Raw genomic sequence first — 19,505 nt, 5'->3', positions numbered from 1 at the left:
TCATCTCATTTTGTCTAATTCTCTATATCTGTTTCTGTGTGTTAGCAAAGTCAGCTATGTGTCCTCTTTTTTTTTTTAAGATTTTATTTATTTGAGAGAGACAGAATGAGAGAGAGAGAGCACATGAGACGGGGGAGGGTCAGAGGGAGAAGCAGACTCCCTGCCGAGCCGGGAGCCTGATGCGGGACTCGATCCAGGGACTCCAGGATCATGACCTGAGCCGAAGGCAGTCGCTTAACCAACTGAGCCGCCCAGGCGCCCCATCTATGCATCCTCTTGAAGGTCATGGCCTTATGAAGAAGAGGTCCTGTAGTGCCCCTCAGTGCAGTTGCCCCCTCTTCTCCAGGACGTGGCACTTCAGGGAGTGTTCCTATGTGTGTTGCATATGCTCTGCTATTGTGTCCTGGCCACTTTTTCCTTTAGTCTAGTTGTCTGCAGAGGCTCTCTTAGCCTGTTCTGGGCTGTGTTTGGTCCCCTGCTAGGGTGCGGCACATTTTAACAAGGTGTGCTGGTCTGTTTGTGAAACGATACCTGTTGCCTGCACTGGTGGTTGGGAGGCTGTGTGGGTGGGGGACCAGTTTTAACAGGGTGTGCCTTGAGCTTCTGCAGGGCCCACAGCTCCTGGACTAAGGCCCTGCAACATGTGGGTCAGGAGAAGCTGCATTGGCGATGTTTACACGGGTGGTCTTCTGTGGGAGGGGATCTGCAGCCAGAACTGAGGCAAATGTGTTGAAAAGGGGATCTGCCCAAGGTGGGTAGGGCGCAGTGTAAGCAATTTAGGTAGGGGGTGTTGCATAGTGCTGGTTCCTGCAGGTGCCTATGTGTTATGCTGGGTTAGGGGTAGGGGGTGAGGGAAATGGTGCCTGCCTCCTCCTTTGTTCCTGGAAGGGTCTCTCCCTGTGATCCCTGCCTCTCTGGACATGCTCTGAGATTTGTAAGTAAATCTCCCTCCCATATGCCCTAGGTATTTTTCAAATTGCTGCTTCTGTGCTGTAGCTACCTGGGCTGTTTGCATGCTGTCTTTTTTAAGGGCAGGAACTCTACTTCCTAATGCCTTTCAGACTCTCCCAGAGTGGAGCTGCTGATTTTCCAGATTCCAGGCTTCAAGTCCCAGTGGTTGTAGGAACTCATGAAATTTGGACCCTCTGGCGTTCAAAGTCAAAAGTTATGGGGATTGGTCTTCCCCGTGCAGGTGTGATAGTCTATTTCTCACCCTCTCCGTGCCTCCAGCACTTGACTGTGGACACCCAAGGCCTGTTTCGTTCCCCACTGCATCTCTACCCTTCCTACCAATTCGATGTGGCCTCTTCTTTGCCTTTAGTTGTGGAGTTTGTTCTGCCAGACTCTGGGTTGTTTTCTGGATTATTTGTGCTGATGTTTCTGTTATCTAGTTGTATCCATGGGATGAGGTGAGCTAGGGTCCTCCTACCCTGCCATCTTCCCAGCCTCAGTCCCAGCTAGGTTTATTTCATGCTTGATTTTAGTTATTAGTTTTACATTTATCATTACTTCTAATAATTCTCCTTTGTGATTGTTATGTGTTGTTCATGACAATCATCTGTGATGCCTACCCCAGTATTTCTGGAAGGCTTGTTATTAAGATTTGCGGAAGTCAAGTCATTGCATTTAGTAGCATCAAACCTTTAAAAAAGCTGCTAAAGATTTTGATTTTAGCACATTATACTGTACTAGTCAGAGGACACACTGCAGCCAGAAGTCACTTTTGGTTAGTATTTATTCCACGTTTTAAATTCAGGGTGCGTGGCTGCTAGATTTGACTTGAGTTTTATAGTCTTCTCTCTTCTGCCTTCTGTTAGATGTACTAGCAAACTGAAATAATAAAATACTGGCAGCAAGTAACATTTTAATCTATTAATCATTTTATTGATTAGGGAAATATCTTATTATTATTTATTATATTATTCTGACAGGAAGATATTTATTCTGAATATTTGGTTAAATTTACCTATGTTAAAATTTATCATGAAACATGAAAAGATTTTAATAGGTAATTTGCTATACCGTAGATTTAGATGTTGGAAATTGGTCCCCTAGATTGATCAGAGGATCAACCTGTGATTTTCTGCTTTCAGATATGATTTTTTGTTTAAAATTGTGTCTGAAAAACCAGTTATAATGATTTCTAGATTTGTTTATTAAAGCCTAAAACTAATTATTGGCTTTGTAGAAAAGAAAGCTGGATCTACATGTGGATTTTCTATTAGTAAACCCTGATTACCTAGATTGGTAAACCCTAGGTGAATCCTATGGACCAAAGAACTAATTCTTTTGGTATTAATCCCAAACTGCCTTCACTTTAAATGTCAATTTAGAGCTGAAATTAAGATTGAGCATAAAATTTTTCAAAGAACTTTGAAAATTTTTAAAGCTTCTGTTTCTGTGGTAAGAAAGTTTATGGAAAAGTGATTTTTGTCAGTTTTTTTTTAAACCTAAAAATTATGTAAACTATTCCATACTGCATGAGTTTAAATTGTAGCTGATTTTGACACTCTTATTTTGTATATGTCATTCAGTTTGCTAAACTATGATTTACAAGTCCGTAAATTTGGTGTAATTCTTTACCGTTTATCTTAAAAGAGGTAGTATGAAAACAGAATTTGAATGAATGTTCATTTTTTCATCATAGACTAAAATAGGCTTTGTATTTGAGCAATGGCATTACTAATTTGTGAAGAAATCTCAAAAAAAAAAAAAGATAACTTCCTAAATTTTTCTTGTTGCTATTCTTTTAAGAGCAAAATTCCAGTCGGAATTAAAGCTGGGAGTTCTAATAAGGTGAGTCACTTTTCTTCCTTGAATATTTTTTCTTTACATTGTGAAACTTACCATTCACTGCTTGACAGTGGTTGCAGAAGGGAACTGTACTGGGGCTAGTTGGGAGTGGGCACGTTTTGCCCCACAGTCCCAACTTTCTAATTCTTGCAGCAAGCAGAGAGCTTGTATGTTTTTATAGTTAAATTATATAGCTTCTTTTGAGATATTTCAATTCTGTTTTCTCTAGAAGAACTATAGTAGTATAGTATAACTACAGTATCAGATGGCCTGTGCAACAGGTGTTTTATCATGCATGTATTTTTAGTCTTGTGTTCCAACTAATCAACCTGTCCTATTCAGGATTATATTTTATAGAGCAAACAGTTATCAAGGTATTTGGAGCATAGTACTTTTAAGTGGCATTAAATATTGCTGTGTTAAAGATTACCCTTTTCTTCTTATAAGCATGTCATAATTTACTTAGCTGTGCATGTTTTTAGATAACCGTTTACTTCTAGTTTTTCACTGTCATGTACACATAATAAAGATCATCATACCCTCTCCTTCTGCTTCCTCTCTCCATTTTCTTTTTGTGTTTTCTCCCGTGTGGTCTTTTGTTTGTGTTTACTCTCCTTTATTTTTGTTTCAGATCTAAAATAAATAAAGTGTTAGAGACATTTGACATCCCTTCTGGACTCCTTCCCAAACCAATTCTGTTTCCTCCCTCCCCAGAGATAGCCACTTTTTTGGAATTGATGTGCGTCCTTTTGCGATACTTCTTCCTTTTAACTTCTATTGCATGTGTACCCACAAGTAATGTATAGATCTTTTAATACGAAGTTTTAAAACATTAAGATTATATTTTTTATTTTAAAAATATTTTTTCAGTTATTTTTTACTCTGCATTATGCTTTTGAAATTTTGTCTCTGTTAATATATGTAGCTTTGTTAATTTTAATAGTTGTGTAGTATTCAATTGTATGTCATTGGTTAGCTCTTCCTCTGTTGATGGACATTTCAATTGTTTTGAGTTTTTTGCTATTACAAACAGTGATGTACAGCATTTTCATCCTTTGTCTTATTGTGTACACTTGTAAGAGTTTTCCTAAATCGATATTTAGAAGTAACGTTGCTGTGCCACTGGTTATGCCTGTCTCATATCTCAACATGATGACATAGTACCAAATACCTTTCTCAAGTGGTTGTACTTCGTTTGTGGTTTTGTTTTTAACTGTTGCTCAGGATATGGTTTCAGTTGTAAGACTGTTGGTTCAAGGGTTTATACATTTTTACAGCTCCAGATAAATATTGTCAAATTACTTTCCCAAGAGGGTTTTCTCAATTTACATCATCACCAACATACCAATGCTAATTGTTTTTAATGTCTTATTTAGTTGGTGGGAATTTGTGACTCATTTTGATTTGTATTTCTTACATATGTGAGAGATATTGATAATGGGATATATCTGTGTCATCGTTGACAGATTGCCAGTGGAACTTGAAATAAAGAGAAAGGTAATAGTTATTACTAAACTTACTATGTACTTCCTTTCAGTACTCGAAAGTAGCAAACAATACCAAAGAATTAGAAGATTGTGAGCAAGCTAATAAACTGGGAGCAATTAACAGCACACTAAGGCAAGTTTTATTTTAGTAGTATAAAAAATATTCTCTTATTTAGTATATTTATATCAGAAATCTTCTGTTTTTCTTGCGATATTTTATAAAACAGTAAAGTTTCAAGTCATTCTTAAAAGGAAGAAGTTATTCCTCATCCTCAATTTCATGATTGCTTTGCTTCCTCCTCTTAGTGGATTTGTTCTTAAATTTCTAGAATGTATCATCAATAGTGACTTTATCAAAATGTAAAAGTATAGAAGATTGCCCAACTAGCAGGGCTTATGGATCCATTCTTCCAGGTTATTATAGTAAAAGGAACTTGAACCTCTAAGCCTTTTGTAAATAGTAATTCAATCTGTGTATTACATTTTGAACGGGAAAAGTTATGATTACGATAACTATTAAGTTTCTTGTTTTTTTTTTCTAATGACTTTTCCTTATTTTCTCTAAGTAAAAACCTCCTTTTGAAGGCCAACATAATTTGTGAGTGGTCTCAGATCATGCATTATGAAATGACTGAACATATCTATAATTGGGTGTAGGGAATGGATTATTACTGATACTCTTTTTAACTTCCCTATTTGTTTAGGTTGGCATTTGGGCACTATAATTGTTAAAGACTTAATAAAATTATCAGTCTTATTTATTGAAGAAAAATTTTAATATAGAAAACGAGAGAAGATAATATAATAAAATAATATAATAAATTCACTCCAAGTGAATAGATATTAACTTTTTCTACCATGTTTTTAAGAAAAGAGAAATATCAAAGATAAATTTGAAATCCCCTACATCCTGATTCCCAATCCTATTTTCTTTCCTTCTTTCTGAGCAGTAACTACTATCATGAATTTGCTGTATATCCATCTATGCTTTTGTTTTTATTATATATATAATGATGGTTATTTTATATATGATTTTATTTTTCTCTTATATAAAATAATACTGTATTTAACATTCTTCAAATTTATTTTTACACTGTACATTTTGCTTTCTAGATCTGTCCATGTTAAAACATGGAGATTTGTCTCATTCTTTCAACTGATGAATGGTTTTTATCATATGACTATCTCCTGTTTTACTTATCTGTTCCCCTACTGATAGACATTTGAATTATTCAGATTTTTTACTTTTACAAATTACGCTACCTTGAGCACCCTTGATAATTTTTTTTGGTACACTAGGAAATTTGGCATGCACTAGTAAAATTGCTGAATCTTAGGATTGCCCACATGTACCTAGTCTCGATACTGCCTGATGACTTTCCAAAGCACTTGTGTGGCTGTGTCCTGCCCCCAGTGCTGAGAACTTGTTTGGTTCTCCACATCCTTGCCGAAAATTGATAATGTTTGCACATGAAATAGCATCTCATTTTTGTTTAATTTATATTTTGTTGACTACTAATGAGTTTGAGCATTTTTTTATCTGTTTATTGAATATTTGTGTTTCTTATGAATGAATGAATGCCTACAATATGTCAAGCACTGTTCTAGAGTATTAAGCATATAGTGGTGTACATGACAAATTCTTTTTCTCATGAAACTTAATCCTCTTTGGAGATATGCAGTTAATAAGTAAAATATATAAGAAGTAAGTAAAGTGATGATGAGTGCCCGGGAGAAGTAAAGCAGAGAAGAATGACAGAGGGCTCGGAGTGGTGGGGGTAGGGGCGGAGAAGTTGCACTGTTGTAAATTGGATGGTGAGAGAAAGCCACAGCGATAATGGGACATTTGCACAAAATGCCCATGAAGACGTAAGTCATAAGTCATAATATGCCTGCCTGGGGGAGGAGTATCTAGGCATGCATAATTGTTAGTAAAAAGAACCTGTGGCAGGAGTGTGCCTATATTTGAGGAATCACAAGAAGACCAGTGTGGCTGGAGTACAGTGGTCCAGGACAAAGTAGTAGAAGACCGAGTCAGAAGATGCTAGGGATGGGGGGGCAGGGGTAGGGTGGGGTGGAGATCTTGAAGACAATTAGGAATACTGCTTTTAAACTGAGTGGAATGAAAAGTCATTGGAGGATTTTGAGAGAATGCTTTGAGGGAGCCAGGTGTTATGTTGTGGAAGCCTTGTTATGTGGTTATTGTAGTAATTCAGATAAGACAGGATGGTAGTTTAGTTTAGGGATAGCAGTAGAAAGGATGAGAAGGGGTCAGATTCTGGATAGATTTTGAAGATAGAGCTGACACGATTTGCTTAAGGATTTGATGTGGGGTATGAAAAAAGATAGGAACTATAAATGACTACAAGATTTGTAACGAGCAAAATGGGAGTTGCCATTTACTGAACTGGGGATACTTGCAGGAGGAACAAGTTTGATAGAAAATTATAGTTCAACCTTGGACTTGCTATGTTTGAGCTGCCTATAAGACATCCAATTGGAGATGTCGAGCAGGTAGTTGGATCCACAAGTCTCAATTTCAGGGGAGAGAGAAAATGTGGGAGTCATGTGTGAATATATGGTATTTAGAAACCATAAACCTGAATGGGATTACCCAGGAAAGAATATAACTAGAGAAGTCATCCAGGGATTGGGCCTTAAGTCATTGTAGGATTTTAAGGTAAAGTACCTATTTATATTCTTTGCTGTTGTTTCTCCATGGGGGGTGCGGTGGGGTATGGAGGTGGGACGGTGTATACTTTTAAATTATTATTCATTTGTAGGCATTCTTCATATAATCTGATAATAATTCTTTGTTGGCTATATGGGTTGTTAGGGCTTATCTTTTAATTTTGCTTATAAATATTTTGTTGAACAGAAGTAATTTTTTCAACTTTTAAATTCAAGTATAACACAAATATAATAAAGTATACAAATCTTAAGCATAAAGGTCAGTTTAATTTTACAAAGTGAACCCAACTCTGCAGCAACCATTCAGAACAATGTACTTGCTGCCCCAAAGATTGCTGTGTGTACTTTCCTGGTCATTACCACCGTCCACAGTTAACTGTGATTTTGAATTACAGTAGCAGAGATTAATTTTGCCTATTTATATAAATGAAATAATATGGAACGTATTTTTTTGTGTCTGGCTTATTTTATTAAACATCATGTCATGAGAGCCCTTCATGTTCTTGAACTTAGTAGTAGCATTTAATTCTTTTTTCATTGGTTTCCATAGTTAAGACTGCACCAAAATGTTTCCATCCTATCATTGATAGTTGGAGTTTTCCACTTTGCAGCCATTTCAAAAAAATATTGTGGTGGACATTTGGTGGTGCATTTGGTATGCCTTTCTGTGTACAATATACCTAGAAGTGGAATTAAGTACTACTGCCAAGTGGTTTTCCCAAAATGACTCCTAAAATACATTGCCACTAGTAGTGTACAAGAGTTCCTCATTCCACAACTTCTCCAACAATTGGTACTATAATTTTTAAACAGCTTTATTGAAATTTAATTGAACTGCAGTATACTGTACCTGTTTAAATATGCCATTTGGTGGTTTGACAAGTGTACACTCATGAAAATCAGCTTAATCAAGATAGTTATCCTGTTTACCACCCTGAAAAGTTTTCTCATGCCCTTTGAAAATCACTCTACCCCGTTCCGTCCTGCCCCTGCATTTCCCACTTTTAAGGCTACTACTTTAACTCAGCGCCATCTTGACAGGAAGCCCTGGGTGAAGCCCAGGAAATTGTTATGTAAGTAGCTTGGCATCCATTTTCAAACTGACTTTTAGAAAAGCTGGACTGCGTTCCTTCTAACTCATTTGTAAGCCAGACTGGGCCAGCTCTGTTAGCATTAGATTAGCCTTCCCTATCTTCTGCTGCCATGGCTTTCAGGCAGGGTTTAGTTTGAAACAATCAGGAAAGCATCATCACATAAGGATGCTCAAAGATAAAAGTTCCTCTAAGTTAGTCATATTGTTAACAAGAAAATAGGAATTTATGTCACAATTGCTTTGTTCTTGACTATTTTCAAACAGAAGACTTAGCTAATTAAACATAACTATAGCTATCATCTTAGCTGTAACTAGAACTTAGGCATTCGTGTTTTATCGCATCCTGTATTCCAGCTGAGTCAACTATGATACAAGTATTTCCATTAACTTGTATTAAGTTAATTAAGTATTCCCATAGGAGAAAAAAAAAAAATCCCACCATGAATTGGAAACATTTATTGATAAAGTTGATGTAGTACAGCCAGCCTTATATATTCTTGGCTATGATAGTAACATATTTAGGAACTACGTCATTTGTACTTGGTACACAAATAACTTTTTTACCTTATTTTTTTCCTATTGTGTGGTAAATAAGAAGAATAGTTCTCTTATAGATGTTGCCGTTATGTATTTAAGACAGAGAAGGTCTGAATATAGGTTAAAGTGAATATAGGTCAAAGTTTATTTGAATTACTGTAGTTCCTTTATCAGTTCTCCAAGTAGAAATCTTGATCATAGATTTTATTAAATGTGAGGTAGTATGGAAAATGAATGATATGCCATGATTAAAGTGACATTGGTGTTACCAGTGAATAACACGTAGGAAGGGAGATCCTAGAAATGCGGTTTTTGGTATTTTTGTTCTATAAATACAGAAGCATTAGTTAAAGGAATTATGAATGTAAATTTAATTCTTATTTTAGAAAAAATGATTACTGCTATTTCTAACTCAATTGAAAAGGCTAGGTTGACTTTTGTGTTTAACTCCATCTCTTATATATTTGTAAATCAAGTTTCTAGTTAATTATTGAACTCTAGGGCTAATAATGGTTTTAGTATAGTTAAATAGAAATCCTTCATGGAAGTTAATATCTATATTTTTCATATAACTTGTTATCATTCCTTCATGTAACCACTAATTGAATTTATAAACTATCTAAATTAAAGACGTGACCTCAGATTATCTGTTTTTAATTGTGTAAGATACAGTGTAAACATTTTCAACTCCAGATTTAATCATTTTTCTTTTTTATTCCCTCTTTCCCCTAGTAATCAAAGCAAAGAAGCTTTCATTGACTGGGCAAGATATGATGATTCACAGGATCACTTTTGTGAACTTGATGGTAATAAAATAAACTATTGTAATGAAGTTATTTTAACCTTAATCCTTTTTTTTTTTAAGATTTTATTTATTTATTTGACAGAGAGATAGAGCACACAAGTAGGCAGAGCATCAGGCAGAGGGAGAGAAGCAGGCTCCCCGCTGAGCAGGGAGCCCGATGTGGGGCTCGATCCCAGGACCCTGGGATCATGACCTGAGCTAAAGGCAGCCGCTTAACCAACTGAGCCACCCAGGCGCCTCAATTAATCTTAATCCTTTTATAAGAAATTGAAATCCATGAAAATATGATCAGTTATAACTTGAATACACTGAATGTTGCTGTGTGGATCTTACTATTCATAATGGCATTTATTGAGAGCTTATGTTCTAAGCTCTGTGCTGAGTGCCTTAAGTACATTATTTCTAATCTTTACAGTTACCTTAATAAGTATGTATTATTTCATATCTGGGGAAACTGAGTCTCAAAAAGACTAACTTGCCCAGAATCACACAGTAACAAGAGGCTGAGACAGGATTCAATCCCAGATCTGACTGGATCCCATACCTGTATTTTTTCCATCATGACATACCATCTCCTAGGGACCTCTATTTCAAGCCACTTAGTTTAGGTCTGTGAACATATAAACATGTTCACACTGGAATTTTCTGGAGGTCCCAACAACCTAACATAAAGGCACCTTGCAATATTGGGGAGGAATCTAATTTGACTTCCCTACAACCCTCTTTCCAAGAGTCCCCTGGAACAGTACAAAGAGAGGGTTACTGTTTAACAGTAACTACCATGACTCTTACTTCAGAAGGTAATTGAAGTGACTCAAAATTTTTGATCTAAGGAGAATATTCCCAAGAATTGTGCCGAGTAGGCTTAAATCATTCATTTGGCCTCTCTTCACTTTTTACCTTTATATCATGGGTGGTGGAAAAGAATTTGGGGTTCAGGCATGCATAGCTGGAAACAGCAAGAGTTCCTCTGAACTTTGAAAGCACCTCGAGTGGTCGTAAAGCTATCTAAAGGGCTTTGGAAGATCCGTCTGTAGAATTGTGCTATTCATCCAGTCTACAATGGAGGAAGTTACAGTGAGCTGTCACAATAGTACAGTAAATTGAGAAATTGCCAGGAGGTGGAATGTTATCACCATGGTTTATATGGTTTCAGCAAGACATTTTTTGTTTTTTTAAAGTAGGATATCCCTACAATATATATGTGCAATTATCTGTCTGTCTGTCTAGTGTGAGCGGCAGGGAGGGGCAAAGGGAGAGGAAGAGAGAGAATTCCAAGCAGTCTTTGGGCTGAGCATGGAGCCTGACTCGGGGCTTGATCTCACCACCCTGAGATCATGACCTGAGCCGAAATCAAGAGTCAGACAACCAACTGAGCCACCCAGGCACCCCCAGCAGGGATCTTTTTTTTTTTTTTTTTTTAAAGATTTTGTTTAGTTGACAGAGAGAGAGGGCACAGCCTGGGGAGCAGCAGAGGGAGAGGGAGAAGCAGATCCCCCCACCGCCCTGCCGGCTGAGCAGGGAGCCTGATGAGGGACTCGATCCCAGGACCCTGGGATCATGACCTGAGCCACCCAGGCGCCCCCCACCCCCGCCCCAGCAAGGATATTTTTAAGAGATAGAAAAAAAAGTTTCTTTGGGTATCTGGATATAATGGGAAATTAATAAAATACTGCTGTATGATATTTAGAATTGACAAAGGTTTCATCAAAGCAAGCTGTTGTACCTAGGTTAAGTATTGACATCACTGCTTACTCTTTCATTTGCTCTTTGGTTGTCATTCTAATTATACTTTGTGTTCAACACTCACAGTCACTTCTTGCCAGCTTATCATTTTACCTATTCTTTGATTAAAATATTTTTAGTAGTGCTTAGTTAACAGATTTTTAGATTAAAAAATCATTTCTGTGAATATTTCTCTTATAGTAAACAATGTAAATATATATTTCTATTATAGATATTTACCAAAAAATGCCACTCAATTGCAGAGATCACTTGGTATGGTCAATGATGTACTCAATTACCTCTCATCAGTATAGTGTTAACTAATTTTTTAACATTAGCTTCTTATATTGTAAAAATGGAAGAGATGTCCTATAAGAATTTACATAAAATCATCTCTTAAGATTTTTAGGATTTCATAATTTAAAAAATTAGTAATTCTTATATTTTGTGTAGTCCTTAAACATATAAACCATTCTATTAGTTGGATTACCACTACTCCTCTGGGTAGTGATGTTCGTGGATATCCCTATGATTTATTATGTACAATTTGTCGAAACACATCAGAGTAGCTTTAGAGTCATTGTCTAATTATTTCAGTTATCTAAAACCATTGGATTAAAACAATCTAAAGAATATTCACCCCGGTTTATTGGAATGTATCTATACACCCCTGTCCTCTATTTTGTTGTTGTTCTGTCTTTAATTTAAGGGAAGATGATCCTTATAGATCAAACAGTAGATTTTTAAATAATTTAACAGGTTAAGGTAAGCTGCTTTCCCTACTCCTATTTTGTTGTCGTTGCTATTATCTTTATGCATGGCTTCTTTGGCTTCGGGTTTCTGCTCAAATGTCACCTCATCAGAGAAGCTTGCTGTCACCTGCTTGTAGAAAATAGAAAGCACTCTCACTCTGTGTTGGCACTGCTGCCTGCTGTCAGAGTACTGAGGACTACCAGGGAGTGCAGGGCAGGTTACTTAGTTTATCTGTTTGTTGTCCGTCTGCTCCCACGAGGTCGTCAGCCAGCTGTGGCTTTGTCTTTCTGGTTCACTGCTTTATCCCTAGTGCCTAGAGCAGTGCCTGGACGGGGTACTTGCTCAATAAATGTTTGCTGAATGAAGTGGTTGGTTCATAAATAACCTATTTAGTATGACAGATTTTTACTTTTATATTTTCCCTTAAAACATGTTTATTAATAAATTTAAATATTGTTTAAAACCATAATTTCTAAATCTGGCTGTGTATCAAAATTACTTGGGAGCTTTATAAACTATAGATTCTCCTCACCTGAGTAAATTCTATTTCAATAATGCATTACTAGCAATCGGAGATAGAGTTGGTGATGGAGGGTGGGAGGCTCAATCCTGAGTCTACAGCAGTATTTTTTATCTGTGTCCACAAACAAAAAGCCTGTACGCTAAGTTGGCCTATGCTATGTTTGAAGAGATATTTGGGTTAGGAGGTGTGGAGGACTGGCTCTCATCCTAGAACATACAGTGTAGCCTCCTAACACTAATACTCAATTAAGACAGTGAAAAGGAAATTCAGTTGGGGAAAAAACGTATACTTGAAAAGGAAGAAAAAACATTAGTTGAAATTATGAATTCCCAGAATTAGGTATTTTGATTCAGTGGACAGTCTTTGAATCGTTAGGTAACTATTAGCATGGTCAAATAGAAAGAACAGTTTTGGAAGAGCTCTATAAAGGGAGGAAGAAGAGAAAGCATTTGGGGAGGAGGACATATTAGGGGTCCAAAGAGCATTATCCAAATGAATGCTATAGCTGTGCAAATGGAAAGAAGTTGTAGTTTCTGAACAAATTAATTAAAATCATGTCACAGGTGGTCCCAGGGGAAGGATGGGGGGGTACCAGCACTGTTGTGTTTGTAGGGGGAACTCAACCTGTGTATGCTCCCCCCACCCCCTCTTCCTCATCTAGATGCCATGAAGTTCTTGTCGGTGTAGGTCAGGGGTTGACAAGCATTTTCTTCTGTAAATGGACAGATAGTAAATATTTTAGGCTTCATGGACTATACGGTTTCTGTTGCAACTACTCAACTGTGCCATAATTGTGCAAAAGCAGCAAATGAACGTGGCTTATGTTCCCATAAAACTTTCTTTACAAAAAATACACAGACCAGATTTGGCCTGTGGGTCATAGTTTGCTAACAACCCCTTCTATAAGTTAACAAGACCCGCCTTTTCATGATTTGAAAAAGTATTAAAATTTTTAAAAACCACTTAAAAAAGCCAACAACCCACTTTTGATTAAATTAAAGGAATACACATTAAGGACATTGAGAATAAAAGTTTTAAATTAAACATTGATATACTTGATTTAACTCTTGTGATTTGTCACTCCCTTAAGGTATAATGATTTAAGATGTATTTTATTTTTTTTATTTTTTTTAAATAATTTTTAAAAAATTTTTTTATTGTTATGTTAATCCCCATACATTACATCATTAGTTTTAGATATAGTGTTCCATGATTCATTGTTTGTGCGTAACACCCAGTGCTCCATGCAGAACGTGCCCTCCTCAATACCCATCACCAGGCTAACCCATCCTCCCACCCCCCTCCCCTCTAGAACCCTCAGTTTGTTTTTCAGAGTCCATCGTCTCTCATGGTTCTTCTCCCCCTCCGATTTCCCCCCCTTCATTCTTCCCCTCCTGCTACATTCTTCTTCTTCTTTTTTTCTTTCTTAACATACATTGCATTATTTGTTTCAGAGGTACAGATCTGAGATTCAACAGTCTTGCACAATTCACAGTGCTTACCAGAACACATACCCTCCCCAGTGTCCATCACCCAGTCACCCCATCCCTCCCACCCCACCCCCCACTCCAGCAACCCTCAGTTTGTTTCCTGAGATTAAGAATTCCTCATATCAGTGAGGTCATATGATACATGTCTTTCTCTGTTTGACTTATTTCGCTCAGCATAATACCCACCAGTTCCATCCACGTCGTTGCAAATGGCAAGATCTCATTCCTTTTGATGGCTGCATAATATTCCATTGTATATATATACCACATCTTCTTTATCCATTCATCTGTTGATGGACATCTTGGCTCTTTCCACAGTTTGGCTATTGTGGACATTGCTGCTATAAACATCAGGGTGCATGTACCCTTTCGGGTCCCTACTTTTGTATCTTTGGGGTAAATACCCAGTAGTGCAATTGCTGGATCATATGGTAGCTCTATTTTCAACTTTTTGAGGAACCTCCATACTGTTTTCCAGAGTGGCTGCACCAGCTTGCATTCCCACCAACAGTGTAGGAGGGTTCCCCTTTCTCCACATCCCTGCCAACATCTGTCATTTCCTGACTTGTTAATTTTAGCCATTCTGACTGGTGTGAGGTGGTATCTCATTGAGGTTTTGACTTGGATTTCCCTGATGCCGAGCGATATTGAACACTTTTTCATGTGTCTGTTGGCCGTTTGGATGTCTTCTTTGGAAAAATGTCTGTTCATGTCTTCTGCCCATTTCTTGATTGGATTCTTTGTTCTTTTGGTGTTGAGTTTGATGAGTTCTTTATAGATTTTGGATACTAGCCCTTTATCTGATATGTCATTTGCAAATATCTTCTCCCATTCTGTCAGTTGTCTTTTGGTTTTGTTGACTGTTTCCTTTGCTTTGCAAAAGCTTTTTATCTTGATGAAGTCCCAATAGTTCATTTTTGCCCTTGCTTCCCTTGCCTTTGGCAATGTTTCTAGGAAGAAGTTGCTGCGGCTGAGGTCAAAGAGGTTGCTGCCTGTGTTCTCCTTTAGGATTTTGATGGACTCCTGTCTCACATTGAGGTCTTTCAACCATTTGGAGTCTATTTTTGTGTGTGGTGTAAGGAAATGGTCCAGTTTCATTCTTCTGCATGTGGCTGTCCAATTTTCCCAACACCATTTGTTGAAGAGACTGTCTTTTTTCCATTGGACATTCTTTCCTGCTTTGTCAAAGATTAGTTGACCATATAGTTGAGGGTCCATTTCTGGGCTCTCTATTCTGTTCCATTGATCTATGTGTCTGTTTTTGTGCCAGTACCATACTGTCTTGATGATGACAGCTTTGTAGTAGAGCTGGAAGTCTGGAATTGTGATGCCGCCAGCTTTGCTTTTCTTTTTCAACATTCCTCTGGCTATGCGGGGTCTTTTCTGGTTCCATACAAATTTTAGGATTATTTGTTCCATTTCTTTGAAGAAAGTGGATGGTATTTTGATGGGGATTGCATTGAATGTGTAGATTGCTCTAGGTAGGATTGACATCTTCACAATATTTGTTCTTCCAATCCATGAGCATGGAACGTTTTTCCATTTCTTTGTGTCTTCCTCAATTTCTTTCATGAGTATTTTATAGTTTTCTGAGTACAGATCCTTTGCCTCTTTGGTTAGATTTATTCCTAGGTATCTTATGGTTTTGGGTGCAATTGTAAATGGGATCGACTGCTTAATTTCTCTTTCTTCTGACTTGTTGTTGGTGTATAGGAATGCCACTGACTTCTGTGCATTGATTTTATATCCTGCCACTTGACTGAATTCCTGTATGAGTTCTAGCAGTTTTGGGGTGGAGTCTTTGGGATTTTCCACATAAAGTGTCATATCATCTGCAAAGAGTGAGAGTTTGACTTCTTCTTTGCCAATTTGGATGCCTTTGATTTCTTTTTGTTGTCTGATTGCTGTGGCTAGGACTTCCAATACTATGTTGAATAGCAGTGGTGATAGTGGACATCCCTGCCGTGTTCCTGACCTTAAGGGGAAAGCTCTCAGTTTTTCCCCATTGAGAATGATATTCGCTGTAGGTTTTTCATAGATGGCTTTTATGATATTGAGGTATGTATCCTCTATGCCTATACTCTGAAGAGTTTTGATCAAGAAAGGATGCTGTACTTTGTCAAATGCTTTTTCTGCATCTATTGACAGGATCATATGATTCTTGTTCTTTCTTTTGTTAATGTATTGTATCACGTTGATTGATTTGTGGATGTTGAACCAACCTTGCAGCCCAGGGATAAATCCGACTTGGTCGTGGTGAATAATCCTTTTAATGTACTGTTGGATCCTATTGGCTAGTATTTTGGTGAGAATTTTTGCATCCATGTTCATCAGGGATATTGGTCTGTAATTCTCCTTTTTGATGGGGTCTTTGTCTGGTTTTGGGATCAAGGTAATGCTGGCCTCATAAAATGAGTTTGGAAGTTTTCCTTCCATTTCTATTTTTTGGAACAGTTTCAGAAGGATAGGTATTAATTCTTCTTGAAATGTTTGGTAGAATTCCCCTGGGAAGCCATCTGGCCCTGGGCTTTTGTGTTTTGGGAGATTTTTGATGACTGCTTCTATTTCCTTAGTGGTTATAGGTCTGTTCAGGTTTTCTATTTCTTCCTGGTTCAGTTTTGGTAGTTGATACATCTCTAGGAATGCATCCATTACTTCCAGGTTATCTAATTTGCTGGCATAGAGTTGCTCATAATATGTTCTTATAATTGTTTGTATTTCTTTGGTGTTGGTTGTGATTTCTCCTCTTTCATTCATGATTTTGTTGATTTGGGTCATTTCTCTTTTCTTTTTGATAAGTCTGGCCAGGGGCTTATCAATCTTGTTAATTTTTTCAAAGAACCAGCTCCTAGTTTCGTTCATCTGTTCTACTGTTCTTTTGGTTTCTATTTCATTGATTTCTGCTCTGATCTTTATGATTTCTCTTCTCCTGCTGGGTTTAGGCTTTATTTGCTGTTCTTTCTCCAGCTCCTTTAGGTGTAGGGTTAGGTTGTGTACTTGAGACCTTTCTTGTTTCTTGAGAAAGGCTTGTATTGCTATATACTTTCCTCTTAGGACTGCCTTTGCTGTATCCCAAAGATTTTGAATAGTTGTGTTTTCATTTTCATTGGTTTCCATGAATTTTTTTAATTCATCTTTAATTTCCTGGTTGACCCATTCATTCTTCAGGATGCTCTTTAGCCTCCATGTATTTGAGTTCTTTCCGACTTTCCTCTTGTGATTGAGTTCTAGTTTCAAAGCATTGTGGTCTGAAAATAGGCAGGGAATGATCCCAATCTTTTGGTACTGGTTGAGACCTGATTTATGACCTAGGATGTGATCTATTCTGGAGAATGTTCCATGGGCACTAGAGAAGAATATGTATTCCGTTGCTTTGGGATGCAATGTTCTGAATATGTCTGTGAAGTCCATTTGGTCCAGTGTGTCATTTATAAGTCTTTATTTCCTTGTTGATCTTTTGCTTAGATGATCTGTCCATTTCAGTGAGGGGAGTGTTAAAGTCCCCCACTATTATTGTATTGTTGTCAATGTGTTTCTTTGCTTTTGTTATTAATTGCCTTATATAATTGGCTGCTCCCATGTTAGGGGCACAGATATTTACAATTGTTAGATCTTCTTGTTGGATAGACCCTTTAAGTAGGATATAGTGTCCTTCCTCATCTCTTATTACAGTCTTTGGTGTAAAATCTAATTTGTCTGATATAAGGATTGCCACCCCAGCTTTCTTTTGGTGTCCATTAGCATGGTAAATGGTTTTCCACCCCCTCACTTTCAATCTGGGGGTGTCTTTGGTTCTAAAATGAGTCTCTTGCAGACAGCATATCGATGGGTCTTGTTTTTTAATCCAATCTGATAGCCTGTGTCTTTTGATTGGGGCATTTAGCCCATTTACATTCAGGGTAACTATTGAAAGATAGGAATTTAGTGCCATTGTATTGCCTGTAAAGTGACTGTTACTGTATATTGTTTGTGTTCCTTTCTGGTCTATGTTGCTTTTAGGCTCTCTCTTTGCTTAGAGGACCCCTTTCAAGATTTCTTGTAGGGCTGGTTTCGTGTTTGCAAATTCCTTTAGTTTCTGTTTGTCCTGGAAGCTTTTTATCTCTCCTTCAATTTTCAATGACAGCCTAGCTGGATATAGTATTCTTGGCTGCATATTTTTCTCATTTAGTGCTCTGAATATGTCCTGCCAGTCCTTTCTGGCCTGCCAGGTCTCTGTGGATAAGTCTGTTGCCAATCTAATGTTTCTACCATTGTAGGTTACATATCTCTTCTCCCGAGCTGCTTTCAGGATTTTCTCTTTGTCTCTGAGACTCGTAAGTTTTACTATTAGATGTCGGGGTGTTGACCTATTTTTATTGATTTTGAGAGGGGTTCTCTGTGCTTCCTGGATTTTGATGCCTGTTTCCCTCCCCAAATTAGGGAAGTTCTCTGCTATAATTTACTCCATTATACCTTCTGCCCCTCTCTCTCTTTCTTCTTCTTCTGGGATCCCAATTATTCTAATGTTGTTTCGTCTTATGGTATCATTTATCTCTCGAATTCTGCCCTCGTGATCCAGTAGTTGTTTATCTCTCTTTTTCTCAGCTTCTTTATTTTCCATCATTTGTTCTTCTATCTCACTGATTCTTTCTTCTGCCTCATTTATCCTAGCAGTTAGCGCCCCCATATTTGATTGCACCTCATTAATAGCCTTTTTGATTTCTACTTGGTTAGATTTTAGTTCTTTTACTTCTCCAGAAAGGGTTTCTCTAATAACTTCCATGCTTTTTTCAAGCCCAGCTAGTATCTTTAAAGTGATGATTCTGAACTCTAGATCTGACATCGTACTAATGTCCGTATTGAGTAGGTCCCTGGCAGTCGGTACTACCTCTTGTTCTTTTTGTTGAGGTGATTTTTTCCGTCTTGTCATTTGGTGCAGAGGAGAATAGATTAATGAGAGAACAAAATGCTAGCAGGGTAACAACGTCCCCAGAAAATATACTCTAAACAAATCAGAAAAGACCTGAAGCAGTGGGAAAAGAAAGGGAAAGAGAAAAAAGAAAAAAGAAAAAGATAAAGATAAAGATAAAAACAAACAAAAGCAGAACAAAACAAAACAAAACAAAAACAGAATGTGATCAAATATGATCAGGCTGGTTTATAGATCAGTGCCACACACTAGATTTTGGGTGTATTTTGGTCTGTTAAAAGAAAGTCCCTCCCAAAATTTTAAAGAAAGAAAAACTTATATATGTACAAAAATAAGGGTTGATATGATGAAGGGATGGAATATGACTGTAAAGATGGAAATTATAAAAAATTTTAAAAAAGGATTTGATAAGTTGTTTGAAAAAAGAAGAGGATTAAAAAAAAATAAAATGAAAGAAAAAAGGGAGAGAATGTGATCAGGCAGGGGAGTAGAAAAAAACCATACACTAGAGATTTAGAGTATATTTTGATCTGTTAGAAGAAACTATCTCAAGATTTTAAAGAGAGAACAACTTATATATATATGCCAAAAATACGGGTAACTACTATGAAGGGATAGAATATGACTTTAAAAATGAAAAATAAAAATGTTTTTTTTTTAAAAAAGGGATTAATAAGATGTTGGTTGAAAAAGGGAAAA

General features: G+C 37.1%; 1 protein-coding gene across 2 annotated transcripts in view; it reads left to right on the top strand.

The window, feature by feature from the left end:
- Positions 1–19,505, top strand: part of ERO1B (endoplasmic reticulum oxidoreductase 1 beta) — a 66,496-nt gene that overhangs the window by 22,661 nt on the left and 24,330 nt on the right. For both annotated transcript variants that reach the window (XM_032430244.1, XM_032430245.1), the window contains 3 exons: positions 2,755–2,796; positions 4,331–4,413; positions 9,334–9,407. In XM_032430244.1, coding sequence (XP_032286135.1) covers positions 2,755–2,796; positions 4,331–4,413; positions 9,334–9,407 — 199 coding nt within the window. The remainder of the gene's footprint in view (positions 1–2,754; positions 2,797–4,330; positions 4,414–9,333; positions 9,408–19,505) is intronic.

Source organism: Phoca vitulina, unplaced genomic scaffold, assembly GCF_004348235.1.
Source record: "Phoca vitulina isolate PV1807 unplaced genomic scaffold, GSC_HSeal_1.0 scaffold43, whole genome shotgun sequence".
In the NCBI taxonomy this organism is placed as follows: Eukaryota; Metazoa; Chordata; class Mammalia; order Carnivora; family Phocidae; genus Phoca; species Phoca vitulina.
Note: the sequence above shows the minus strand (reverse complement) of the source record. Positions and strands in the feature narration are given on the sequence as shown.